The sequence below is a fragment of the Hypanus sabinus genome, chromosome 21 (assembly GCF_030144855.1).
Source record: "Hypanus sabinus isolate sHypSab1 chromosome 21, sHypSab1.hap1, whole genome shotgun sequence".
Taxonomy (NCBI): Eukaryota; Metazoa; Chordata; class Chondrichthyes; order Myliobatiformes; family Dasyatidae; genus Hypanus; species Hypanus sabinus.
In genome coordinates this window covers 45240539-45254876 of record NC_082726.1, presented here as the reverse complement: position 1 = coordinate 45254876, position 14338 = coordinate 45240539, and the positions used below count along the sequence as shown (strand labels likewise).

The window sequence follows — 14338 nt, the reverse complement described above, 5'->3', positions numbered from 1 at the left end:
TGGTCTGGCATCGTCCTGCTGAAATAAGCATGGGTGTCCCGGGAAGAGATGTCGCCTTGATGGCAACACATGTCTCTCTAAAATCCTAATATACACCTCAGAGTCAATGGTATCTTCACATACATGCAACTCAGTCATGCCGTGGACACTGATGCACCCCCATACCATCACAGATGCTGGCTTTTGCACCTTTTGCTGATAATAATCAGGATGGTTGTTTTCATCTTTGGCATGGAGAACTCGATGCCCGTTTTTTCCAAAAACTAGCTGAAATGTGGACTCATCTGACCACAGCACATGGTTCCACAGTCTTTCAGTCCATCTGAGATGAGCTCGGGCCCAGAGAACTCGCCGGCGTTTCTGCATAGAGTTGATGTATGGCTTACTCCTTGCGTAATACAGTTTCAAGTTGCATTTCTGGATGCAGCGATGGACTGTGTTAAGTGACAATGGTTTTCTGAAGTACTCCCGAGCCCAGGTGGCTATAAGTGTCACAGTAGCATGACGGTTTCTTAGGCAGTACCGCCTGAGGGCTTGAAGATCACACGCATTCAACAGTGGTTTCCGACCTTGCCCTTTACGCACTCAGATGTCTCTGAGTTCTCTGAATCTTTTCACAATATTATGTACTGTAGATGTTGAAAGACCTAAATTCTCTGCAATCTTGCGTTGGGAAATGTTCCTTTTGAACTGACTAACAATTCTCTCACAAATATTGGTACAAAGGGCTGAGCCACAACCCATCCTTGCTTGCAAAGACTGAGCCTTTGATGGACGCTACTTTTATACCCAGTCATGATACCTCACTGCTACCAATTAGCCTGCTTAATGTGGAGTCTTCCAAACCGGTGTTACTTGAATATTCTGTGCACTTTTCAATCTTATTTTAACTCTGTCCCAACTTTTGTTGAGTGTGTTGCAGCCATCAAATTCTAAATTTGTGTATATTTACAAAATACAATTAAGTTGGTTAATAAAACTATTAAAAATCTTTTCTTTGTACTTTTGTCAGTTAAATAAAGGTTCATGTGAATTAACATATCATAGATTTTTGATTTTATTGCATTTTGGAAAATATCCCAACTTTTCTGGAAATGGGGTTTGTACTTTGCAACTGAAGCTTGTACTTTGTATTCTACCAGATATTGATGCTGTGATCTCATTTCTGAAGGCAGCAGTTTTCCTACAACTTGCTCTTTAAAATAGAGCAGCAACTATGGCTATCTGTTATGCACTTCTTGAAAGTGTAAAAACTAAGAGTAAATCTCTTGCAATGGAGAGTTGGGGATCTGTTTGAGTGGCAAATGTGAGGTTGCAGGGAATTGAGACAAAATTTGTAGATCTGAGTCACAAGATCACAATGGGCTAAGCAGTCTCCTGCACTGCACAAATTTTTTCAAATGCAAAAATAATCGTATGTCTCACTTGTGAATCAGCTGCTGTCTCAAAAATACAAATGGTTATAAGTGACGGGCTTTGGTCATTGAATTTCATTGTTTTTGTTATATTGATTGTGTTACTTTACCGTGCTTACTATTGATTCAAGCTTGACCAGAAATCAGTTGGCTTCATTGTGGATGGAGAAAAAGCTGATGCTGCATTCTGCTTTAATAACTGTGCTTGGTTTATTGGAGAGCGGGAGAGCATCTATTAGCACTCCACACGACTATTATTAATGGTTGACTATTCAAAGAAGTCAATAAAAAGTCTACTGGGAGGTATTGGCAGTGCTGCATATTAGAATGGCATAGTCTGCTCACCTGATCTGAGTCCAAAGGAAATTGATTCTGCATGCAGTGTTTGTGTGGTGTGTGCATGTATTTATTAAAGCATTTAGGTTTGCAATATGCTGAATGCAGAGAATGCAAGAGAAAGATAGAGGCTGACAGACTGTGTATGAGAAAGAGGTAGAGAGAGAGGGCAGGCATTCTGAAAATGATGGTTCGGTTGGGATAAGGTCTCATGTACTTGGATGGCTTTGGGCTAGCTGCAATGGGTTTATGTAACTTTTCTCAGTTCTTGTATCTGAGCATCATCTAGAGTGGCATCTGGATGATCATGTGAAATAGTAATTCTCAATTGCATGACTGAAAGTAGCTTTAAAAAACACGATACTGAATTCAGACACAGTTTAATAATATGTGCAATCTAAATAATGTTCTTCAGGTTTGGTGAAAGATGCTCATTGCCTTTCTATGCTCTAGTTGATGAGGTATTATTCTGTCCTTATTGCTGTAGGGAATACAGTGTATTTTTGCAAACCCTTATTATTTTGTACCTTGGAAAGTTGAAGCAGTGTATTAAAATAGCATTTGGAATTTTTATTGCTGGTAAATGCCACTGTGTTAGTGAACACCTGCATGCCATCAAGTTATGTGTTTAAGGATTTCAGGGCAAGCCTTAAGTAAATAATAATGCAATTGGTGAACAAAAATATTTGCTATAAATATAAGCAGGGCCTTGGAATGCATCTCTTTATTCTTCCACAGAACACCACACATCTGAATTGATTTACGGTGCAGAATTTAGTTGATTACATGATTTCATCTTAATTTTTGAGCATCGGTGTGACAAATGCTGAAAATTTAGAAAATACAGAGCACTTTAAATTTTGAAGATTGTAAATATTTAATGAACTAAAAAGCTGTTGCTTTTTGAAAATTGATTGCTTGGGAAGGATTGATAAATGTATTATTTGGTAGATATTTAGATGGAGATGTAACAAAGGTTTTTACTCATGTATGTGATGGATATAAGAAATAAATCAATTCAATTCAATTCAACTACTAAAATTCCCACTTGAGATGGGAGGAAAAATTATCTAGGATCTGTTGCCTTGTAGTGGATTACAAGAAATCGGTTGTGTTTCTAATAAATTGTTGCATTTCAAGTTTATTTTACAGAAATAAATAAATGATTTGACACTTGTTTCACCTCTTGCTCAAGTGTTCTTATAAATTCAGGAAGTGATTTGAAATATTTTCTGAACTATCATTGCTAATGTGTTATAGTTTAATCAGAAACAGATTTGATATTACCAGTATATGTTGAGAAATCAGTTAATTTAGCAGCAGCTGTACAGTGCAATACATGATAAATATAGAAAAAATCAATTGCAGTTGTTGTATGTGTGTATATTAAATAGTTAAATTAAAAATAGTGCAAAAACAGAAAAAAGTAGTGAAATAGTGTTCATGGTTTCAATGTCTATGTAGAAGTCAGATGGCAGAGAAGAAACTGTTCATGAATAACTGAGTGTGTGTTGTCAGGCTTCTGTACCTCCTTCCTGATAGTGACAATGAGAATAAGGTATGTCCTGGGTGATGAGGGTCCTTAATAATGGACACTGCCTCTCTGAGGCACCGCTCCTTGAAGATATCCTGGTTATTACAGAGGCTATACTCATGAATGAGCTGATTAATTTTACAACTTTCTGTAGCTTCTTGCGATCCTGTGCAGTAGCCCCCAGGCAGTGATGCAGCAACCCAGAATGCTCTGCACGGTACATCTGTAGAAGTTTTTGAGTGTTTTAGGTGACAAACCAAATTTCCTCAAATTTCTAATGAAATGTTGTTGCTGTCTTGCCTTCTTTATATCTTCATGGATATGATGGGACCAGATTAGATTCTTGGAGATTTTGATACCCAGGAACTTGAAATTACTCACTCTCTCCACTTCTGATCCCTTTGAGGATTGGTTCATATTCCCTTGTCTTACCCTTTTTGAAGTCCACAATCAGCTCTTTGGTCATACTGGCGTTGAGTGCAAGGTTGTTGTAACACTACTCAACTAGCTAATACATCTCTCTTCTGTAAACCCTCTTGTCTCTATCTGAGTTTCTACCAACAGATCCTAGATAATTTTTGCTCCCATCTCAAGTGGGAATTTTAGTAATTCTTATGATCCTAAACACACCTCAGAATCCACAATGGACTGACTCAAGAGGCGCAAGCTTAAGGTTTTGCCATGGCCCTCACAGTACCCCAACCTAAATATCATCGAAAATCTGTGGATAGACCTCAAAAGAGCAGTGCATGCAAGACAGCCCAAGAATCTCACAGAACTGGAAGCCTTTTGCAAGGAAGAATGGGCGAAAATCCCCCAAACAAGAATTGAAAGACTCTTAGCTGGCTACAAAAAGCGTTTATAAGCTGTGATACTTGCCAAAGGGGCTGTTACTAAGTACCAACTGTGCAAGGTGCCCAACCTTTTGCTTCGGGCCCTTTTCCTTTTTTGTTATTTTGAAACTGTAAAAGATGGAAATAAAAAAGTAATCTTGTTTAAAATATTAAAGAAATATGTCATCTTTAACTTTATGCCTTTTGGAAATCAGGTATTCTTTTATTCGCTTGGCTATTCACAGTAACGGAAATTTTGACCTGGGCTGCCCGTGCGTGCGTGTGTGTGTACCCTTATAATTTTACTTTATGTTCTGAAGTTCTAAGTATATTATCAAAATGTAATTATGTATAACCTTGAAGTTAATCTTCTTACAGGCATCCACAAAACAAACCTAATAGAACTCATTAAAAAAGGCCTTCAAAGATCCAATCAAAAACATAAAATGCTGGCAGAACTCAGCAGGCCAGACAGCATCTATGGGAGGAGGTAATGACGACGTTTCGGGCTGAAACCTTTCATCAGGAGTCCTGATGAAGGGTTTCGGCCCGAAAAATTCGTCACTACCTCCTCCCATAGATGCTGTCTGGCCTGCTGAGTTCTGCCAGCATTTTGTGTTTTTTATTTATTTCCAGCATCTGCAGATTCACTTGTGTTAACTTCAAACATCCAATATGAGTAAAAAGAGCAAATCATGCAAATGATAAAAAGTAATCAAATAACACTTGGAACTAGAGTGCAGTGATGGGGATGAGTAAATCTCGCAGAGTAGAGAGCTGAACATTGGCCTGTTGTTGACTTCTGACTCCAACACCCTGACCTTTTCTACTGAATTTATGTACTTAATCTCTGAATTGTCCACTGGATGAAATAATCAGATGCTGCATTTGAGGACTTGATTTTATAGGAGAGCATATGAGAGGAATTTAGGCCATTGGTATACAGTAATTATACTTTGTTCAAGTGAAGATAGAGCCTAGATTTTGCAGGGTTTTACTGTTGGTTCCTGATGGAACTGCTAATACTTTATCTTTCAGTGTTAGTAACTTTGGGACTCTCAACTTTGCTGGCTGAGCTCTCTGAGATTTTCAGATTGCATTTCACCATCAGGTTAATTTGGTGATGCACCCCAGATCTTGCATTGAGGGTTAGGAATTAACTCTCAGATCTTCCATTTGGTTCGGTGAGCTTAACAACATTTATGGAAAGAATATAAAATTTCACAACTGTAGCAACCTATCATGTAAGTGGATAGCTAATGGGTGCCAGGTTTTTAAATATTTATGTTTGCAACAAAGTTGTTACTAACTTTTATGGTGATGATTATGAAAAAAATTAATTTTAGGAAGCTTTTGTGTCTTTTTGTAATGAAATCTAAACATCATTGCTGTTAAGTAAAGTTGATAGCTTTGACAGATGACAAAGCTAGTGTGATATGGTTTTACCATCAACCAACATTCTTCAGGTAACTTTCATGGATCCTGCTTGTGTGTTGTAATTGCTTTGTATGAGGTTCAGCTTGGTGTGTTTCCACTTGGCTCGTGATTTAAGCAATAATAAATGTAAAAGCTTTCTGTAAAGGCTGGAAATCTACAGTAAGGCTCAAAATGCTGGAGGAACTCAGCAGGTCAGACAGCATCAATGGAGAGAACTAAACAATTAATTTTTTGGGCCTAGATCCTTCACCAGACTGGCTGATGCAGGGTCTTGGTCCTAAACATCGACTGTTTATTTCTCTCCATAGATACTCCCTGACTTGCTAACTTCCAGGATTTTGTGTGTGCTTCTCAGTAAGCAAGTTTTCCTTTCTTAAACTGACAAATGTAGAATATTGGAGTAGCTTAGCGGAGTGAGGGCAGTGGCGTTTCAGTGAAAACTGGGCTAATTAATTGAAAGCAAAAATATATATTCAATATAGTTAATGGAAGTAACTGGTTTGTATCATAGAGCTTCTGTGAAAATTTGAGAGGCATTGTTAGTTATTGTTTGAAGGTAAAATCTTTGCACTTCAGTTAGGTGTTTGTGGAAATTGCATGCAGTCCATTGAGTTAAACACTAATTTTGTTAGGCTGACAATCCAATAAACAGAAAGAATGCTGTTTTACCAAATGGTAAACTAAGGGCAGTGGAGACAAGACGGAATAACTGTTTTTTGGTAGAGTCCAAAGCTCTCAATGGGGTAACAATCACTTTAAAAATGATCAGTTAGAGACTGAAGAGAAAATGAAAAATAAATTGAACCAGAATGTGCAGTCAAATCTGTGGACAGAGGGAATAAAACATTGTTAACTGAAATTTTAAATTCAATATTGAATTCTGAGGCAGTGTGCAGACAGAAGACAATATAGAGTTGATTGATTGAGCTTATCGCATCGTTGGAGCAATGTAGAGAGCCACTGACAGGTCAGCAAAGAAATCTAACATGGAATTAACACTGTCACCTTTGTATAATGGCTAAAGGCATTCTGTGCCCAGTATAACATTAACATAGCGGCGATCCATTGTGAGCACTGAATTAAATATAGTTGATTGGAAGATGTGCAAGTAAATTGCTACTTCACGTAGATGGGGGAAAGAGAACAAGTACAGTAGTAGGTGTTGTGTATCCCACAGCTCAATGAGAGCATACCTTGAGAAGAGTAGTGATTAGTGGAAATGAAAGTAGCAATCCAGGAAATCACAGTCAGAATTTTCACTTTGGAAGGCTGAAAGGGGAGGGAAGAACAAGCTGTTTATGGAATTCATGGCTTTCTATAAAGCTGTATGAATTCCATAATCAACTTGTGATCAGGTTCCTAACCTTGGAACTCACTTTTCTGCTTTCTGCTCTCAGGTTCTCTCCTCCCACAGAAAGGCCTCTCCCTTGTTGCTCGGATTTCCAGCATCTGCAGATTTTCTCTTGTTTGTCTCCCCCTTGTCCTCAGCTTCCACCCATCAGTTTCCATGTTCAATAGATCATCTTTCATAATTTACACCACCTTCAATGGAATTGTACTACTTCTAGTTTACTCTAACTTCAAGGCTCGTGATGTGGACACGTGGAAACAAAATGCAAATTGGGTCTCCACTTTTCAGAACACCTCTCTTCATTTCATGGGACATTCCTGAATTTCTAGTCACCTGTCACTAGAAATTGTTTTATCTCTTTCCCACCATGATATGTCTGCCTTTCGTTTCTTGTGTTTCTGCAATGATCCCCAGTAGGAGATTGAGAAGCAGTTTTTCATCTTTCAGCTGAGGTATGTTGCAGTCCTTAGCTAGCTCTGAATATTGAATTTGACAGTTTTGGGTCTTGACTCTTTTTTCTTCCCATTCTTTTCACAGAATGATTGGACCTTTGTTTCATTTTCTTTCTTTTCTTCTTCTGTCTTTAATTTTGTTTTTATATGTAATTGTTACCTTAATTATTCTGGTGTGTACTGTCTGTTCACTCCATCCTTTCCCCTATCCAATCCTTTTCTCATTTATTTAATTCTGATCAGGGTCCTTGATCTGAAGCAATGACACCACTTCTCTTCCCACAATGCTACTCGGCTTGCTGAGTGCTTCCTATCTTTTCTGTTATTTCAAATTTACAGCACATAGTTCTTGGCTCCATTTATTATGTTGCTATTTGGGATCTGAACCTGCCTGATTTATAGTAGTTGCTGCATAACTGTGACAGTATACATAACTGTGTCAGAACTCTTTCAGAACAACCCAAGGCTATAAGCATTTAAGCATTATGCAATCAAAACCTGTCTATATTTTATTTTTATTTTTTTGCAGGTGCTGAAAGGACAGGGGTTGCTCCTGTGTCAGTCCCTTTAGATGCGGAACCATCACTACCTCATCCTCCCACCAGTGGTCATCTTATGGCTCAGAAAATGAAGCTGGGTCGGCAACTTGAGGAAAGTGAATCAGGTAAGGATGTTGTAGGTAGAAATATCCCTCGGTTGTTTGGAATTTTTTTCTGTGATCCAGATAACTAGAACTTTACCCCTTGAACATTGGACTGAGGCATTAAATCCATGTCATGAGAACCTGAGAACCCCTATTTGCCTCCTTGGCTCCTGTCATAAACAAAACAAGGTCGCTTTGAAATTAAACATCTTGTAGCCCCGGTCACTTTTCTGACATATTTAGTAATGGTTCATCTTAGTATATGAAGTAATATAAGAAAGTTTTTTTTTTGTGTGAAGCAAATACAACTAATTAGAAATATGAAGGTGATAGAGCTTTATTTAATCTTAGTGCAATCCTTTTGGAAGAATAACTGAATTCTTTATGGGTCAGAAGATTCTTTCCTGCATTTTGACTTGTTGTAAGATGAAGAATTTGAAACTTATTGGATAATTCAGTTGAGCTCTGGCTATGAAGGCTCCTGAGGTAATTTGTAGCTTTCACTGAGCATGTCTGTGTCTGATCAAGATGTAATGAAGCTGCTACATTTGATTGCAGTTCCATGAATTAAGATGAAGAGGGGAAAAAAAAGAATTGCCTTTAGTTCCAACAACTTGTAATAGTTAATAAACTTAATGAGACAAATTGATGTCATCCTCCCATGGTTGGAAAACGGTGCATAATCCTTCAATTTTACCACAGTAATCTGGTTCCAAAAATTAATTGAAAAAATAAATATAATATATTTGTGACTTATATTTAATATTTTTAATTTATTGATTTTTCAGGGTGTAAGTGTTTCTGGCAAGACCAACAATTATCGCATTTCTAAAATTCACCTTGAGAAGCTGTTGGGCCATCTTTTGAGCCACTTGTATTCTGTCTCTAAATTATCAATGCATCTTTTATTAAAAGAAACATTTTCAAGATAAGAATTCAGGAATAAAGGTGAACCTTTTTGAGCTGCAGGACCTGATTATTTTATCCTTTTTGGATTGAAAAGGGCCGGAAAATAAACTGTTAAAGTGCATTCTTCGCAATGTATGTTGGCAAGCTTTCAATGTTAACAAGTTTTGGTGCTCATTTATAGCAGAGAAGACACCCAAGAAACCACCGCGATTCTCTTCTTTCCTACCAACTGCTCAAGAACTAATGGAGATAAAAAGCAAGAAGAAGGTAGTGGAGAGCATTTGTTACAAAGTTAATTATGTGCCATTGAGTGAACATTTTATTACACTGGGTCTGAGTAGCGTATATATTACAATTTGCACTTAAGCTTATGAAACCTTTGATTATCTTCCCTCCCTGCTTTGTTTATAAGATTCAGCATGCTAATGCTAGTTTAGTACTGATACCAGATGAAAGCTAATTGAATAAATAGAATCACAGAGTAATTACAGTGCATTTATTGGGGTAACTAGATGTGTTGAGCCAATCACTGTCCATGGTCCAGCTGATCAAACTTTGTTTTTGATGAGATCCAAGGTCAGCCATAAGTTAAGTTGAGACTTTGAAGGCATGAGGATTTGGCAGTGTGTGTCTGAGACTTAGATTTGCTGGTGCTGGGGTGGATGAGTAGGTAAGGGTGCATTGGGAAGCTGGAGATTAATGTGTGTTGGTGAGTGAGAGTAGTGGGGTTTCTAAAAGGAGATGAATTGGCTGCTGGGAGTTGGATACTTTGCATAAGAGGGTGTCCTTGAGGTATGTAGTTCTAGTCTAAGAGTTGAAGACTAGTCTTTGCTCTAGAAGAGCAAAAGAATTTCAGATTGGACGTTGGATGTTGGATGCAGTGTGTGATGGGATGGATGATCTATCAACCATGACACCTTTTGGACAAAGAGGGAATCACAGGCGGGATAGAGTCTTTTAAGAGACTCATGGATAGTAAGTATGGAGCTTAGAAAAATACAGTTGAGGGCCATGGGTAACCCTAGGTAATTTCTAAGATTAGGACGTTTGGCACAGCTTTGTGCTGCAGGTTTTCTGTGTTTCTAAAATAAGTCCATTAGCATCAAGAGATCATCTAGATGCTTTTGGTACAGGGGTGGGGGAGGGAGTGGAACCAAGATTTTGATGTTCGGCAAGCCATCTAATTGAAGGGGTAGTATATGTGAATAGTGTTTGGAGTTGGTGGGCAGTCATATAGTAAACCAATATTCTATGCAGAGTTAGTGAAAATTTTTAAAATTGCAAATGTCTAAATTCTGAACTAAAAACAAATTATGAAAGTGCACAACAGTGTAAGCAGACCCTCCACCTTATTCTGGCATCTACCCACTTCCATTCCAGTCCTGATGAATGGTCTCATTCTGATTTGCTGAATTCCTTCAGCAGTTTGTGTGTGTTGCTATTGATTGCCAGCATCTGCAGGATCTCTTGCGTCTAGTTTAGGCAGCATCTGAGGAAAGAAAAATAGTTAATGTTTAGAAAAACTAGTCTTGGATCCCTTTGTCCAACTGGGTTAAAGGGAAGCAAGTTGGTTTTCAGTAGCAGGAACAGTAGAACAAAGAGAATATCTTAGAGTGAGATTGAATTGATTAATGGAAACAGTTGGAGCAGCAGTTAGAAGCACATTGTGATTTGGTGTAATGTGTTGTTAATGGCAAAGCTGTTGATCATGCCCAGCAGACCCAATAATGCAAATAGAAAGAGAAGATCAGATAATGACCAACAGAAATATCCAATCCTGTTGCATCTTGATCCTGTTGTCTTTTTAGCTCATTCATCACAGCAAGGTTTGACTGTATGAATATTCCAAGTGATGAAAACAACTTTGGGTATATTTGTACTTGTATTTCAGCCGTGAAGAAACTGTTTTTCAATTCTCTAAGACTTTTAAAAAAAGAATATGCAGCATGCAATTTCAGTCACTAATATTAGAGTGATTCCATTTTTTTGTATATCCTGATGCCAAATTAGTAAAACTCTTCCAAGTGTGTTTTTATTTAGAGGGATTTCCCTTTATTTTTCCCCATAGTCAGGTTTCTTGAGTGTTCTTTTACGGAGTCATAGTGGACTATTGCATGCTATTCTTCCCTTTTCAGAAGAAGTGCTTCCTGTAAATGCATCTTAGTTGAGAACCTGAAGAACACCCTGAAGGGAGTTCTTCAGTGTTTATAGCCTGTGTTTTTGAATGAAATGTACCCAATGATTTCACACAGAATGTGCATAAAGTGCCTGTTAGCTCCCTTGGGGGGTAGTGAAGATATAAATGAATAGGCACAGCATGATAAAATCTAATTTAATGACTATGTCTCTCCCTATAACAACACACTGCTTCAGTCAAACAATTAATCAATACAAATATTACATTCTTGTGACTTCAGCTTCTTCCACTGTCTCGTCCATTTATCTACCAATTGCAGTCTTGCCTTGAGGCATCTAGGTCCCTGCTTTCTCCTCCTGTTTCTGCTCATCCCTCATCTGCAAGAGCAGCCATGAGACCAGTCTCTGTTTATCTTGAGTGCAAGCTGTATTATACATTAAAAGGTGCTGTGAAATTCCTGTGAATTAAATATTTAATGTTAATAAAATGAGGGCTCTATACTGCAGTGTTTTTGCTTGCTTTCAGTTGATATTTCCATCAAATTATAGACAGCTGTATATTTACCTGAGAGAGCAGAACTTGAGGGCTAGTCAGCTCTTGTTTTCCTGAACACCATCATACCAGATGCTTGCTTTCCTCTAGTATAACTGTAGTCCTAAGTAGTACAGTTTGGGAGAACAAAAACGCACCTCTGTGCACTTGAAAATGTGATTATTATTTCGATATCTTTTCTCAAGTTGCTTATCACTGGAACAGAACAATTTAACCAGAAACCAAAAAAAGGCATTCAGTTTCTTCAAGAGAAGGGCCTGCTTGCTTCTCCCATGGACACTCGCGAGGTAGCTCAGTGGCTACGGGAAAATCCACGACTGGACAAGAAAATGATTGGGGAGTTCATCAGTGATCGGAAAAGTATTGAACTTCTCGACAGTTTTGTTGGGTATTGAAATGCATTTTCTAAATATTTATTTTAAAATAGTCCAATACAATGAGTAATATATATTGTATGAAATTGTTATTTGTATATCAGATCCTGGAGGAAACTGCTCAAAAATGAGAAGCTAAAATTTGTCTTTATAGGCTGAGAGTTTTGGGATTGGTACAGTGACTTGCTAGTTTAAGAATTCTCGAATCATTTCCATACCTTTGTAATTCATTGCTGTTAAACTTTAAAACAATGGTAAAGATGTTTGGAGAAATTGACTGTTTTTTGTGCATAGCAGATCTTCTTTCAATTTCTGGTTAGTTGACATCAAACATTGACCTCAAGTAGTTGCCAGAGCATAATTCATATCAAAATGGTTCGTTAAAGACTGAGAGCTAATTTATTTGGATGCCTATAATTAAAAGCAGATTGTTCACACATTTCGTTTGTGTGGTGAAAAAAAAGTACTTCCCATTTAACCTTGTAGGTGAGCAATAACCTGCATAGATTTTTTCTGGATGAGCATAGGAGTAAAGAGCTATTATTTGATTAATAGGGCTCAGTGGGGCTAAGTTTAGGGGGAATTAAGGATTTGTACTTTTGCAGACTACATAGTGTGCTCTTCTTTGTTTTAACAAAATTGAATTAAGAGTGAAATAATGAAATAAATATCTTGGCGTAAAAATGGTGAAGTATCAGAAAGTTTATTAAGAGTTGGTGAATGGAGTAATGGCCGTCATTGGGTAACAATAGGATTCCATTCTTACAGACACCCGTTTGTAATCATTTAATCATTAAAGTTCATTTTGTTTCTAAGTTGGAAAATGCACAGACAACAATTGATATGGTAATCCTACACCCACATAGTTGTAATGATTGGCATGAAAAGCACACAAGACTGACAATGACCAAATTGCTAAAAGTGGAGAAAGGAGTAGCTAGTTCTGCTGTGTTTGTAGGAATTAACATGTCTAGGTCAGGCTTTTGAATTGAGTCATATTACTGGAGCCAGTTCTTTTTATTTTTCTCTAGCAGAATAAGGTTTGCTCTTTCTACGGTATTCCCTATGAAATAAGACCACCACTCATCAAATCCTCTGCCTAGTATGCATTAATTGGCTGATCTTTCTTGAATACGACCGTTGGATACAGGAGATAATTTAGGCCATTTGGCCCATCAAAGGTGCTTCACCATTTGATTATGCTCACTTATTTTCCCTTGCAACCTCACTCTCCTGCCTTTTTACTGTAACCTTTGAAGCCCTTACCAATCAAGAGTCTATCAACCTTTAATTTTACTCAATCAGTTGGCCTCCATAGCCATCTATGGGAATAAATTCCACAGACTCACCACCATCTGGCTAAAGAAATTCCTCCTCCTTCTCCTCTTTGTTCTAAAAGGGTGTCATTCTATTTCAAATTTTAATTTTTTTTTGTATGAGAAAAGTATTGCTTTGGAACTGGCCTAAAATTACTAATGTTTGGATTATGTTGACCATTGCAGTGTTGCTAACTTGTGCTGTTGTTTTAAAACTAGTACTTTCACATTCCAAGGATTGAGAATTGATGAAGCACTGCGCTCATATCTGGAAGCCTTCCGACTTCCTGGTGAAGCCCCTGTAATTCACAGACTACTAGAAGTCTTCACAGATCATTGGCATGTATGTTCTTTGGAAACTAAGTTAAAATTTATCAAATTATGGTTCTGTAAGTATCTTGAGGAATATAAGTGCAGGTACTGGTTGGTGACTGCTAACAATATTTTGGAGGTGACTTGTGTATTATTTGTCCCTACTGTAGGTGCACCTGACAGAAAGATAGCTGGCAGATTTGTTAAATTAATTGCAAGTATTTACTTTTTTGAGGTCCAGGGTTGTATTTTACTGCCCTCACAGAGTGGTAAAGCTTCTCATTGTTAAAAGCCACTAAGTGAGATGCTTTTCAATGATAGACGCTCAAGGAAAGCCTGGTTGATTCCATGGCAACTTTGGTGGAGAATAGATGGATACTTTTATCTATTTTCTTGACTGAAAGTAATAACGCAAGAGACTAATGTGAAAAGGAGAAAAAAATGTTTTTATTCAAAGGTGCTAAATTGAAAGTAATTTTAATTTCTGTAGAAATTATTTTCAGAAGAACTTGCAACATTTTTCAAAGTATATTTGTGAAACATAATAACCATGGCACATGGATGAAAAAAAAGAGGGTTGTAGGCTGTGTATGAGGGAAGAGTAACACGTATTATGGAGTAGGTTTGTATAGATCAGTACAACATTTTGGACCGAATGGCTTGTACTGTTTCGAACTGTTTTTGATTAATGGTCATTTACTGTGTTTGGTACTCCTGGTGTGGCCTGTACATTGGTG

At 37.6% G+C, this 14338-nt stretch overlaps 1 protein-coding gene across 5 annotated transcripts in view; it reads left to right on the top strand.

Annotated features, from left to right (window-relative positions):
* gbf1 (golgi brefeldin A resistant guanine nucleotide exchange factor 1) overlaps positions 1 to 14338 on the top strand; it is a 282405-nt gene that overhangs the window by 211460 nt on the left and 56607 nt on the right. For 4 of the 5 annotated variants that reach the window (XM_059946438.1, XM_059946437.1, XM_059946435.1 and 1 more), the window contains 4 exons: positions 7888 to 8022; positions 9092 to 9177; positions 11785 to 11987; positions 13509 to 13632. In XM_059946438.1, coding sequence (XP_059802421.1) covers positions 7888 to 8022; positions 9092 to 9177; positions 11785 to 11987; positions 13509 to 13632 — 548 coding nt within the window. The remainder of the gene's footprint in view (positions 1 to 7887; positions 8023 to 9091; positions 9178 to 11784; positions 11988 to 13508; positions 13633 to 14338) is intronic. The other variant, XM_059946436.1, reaches the window with a different exon arrangement.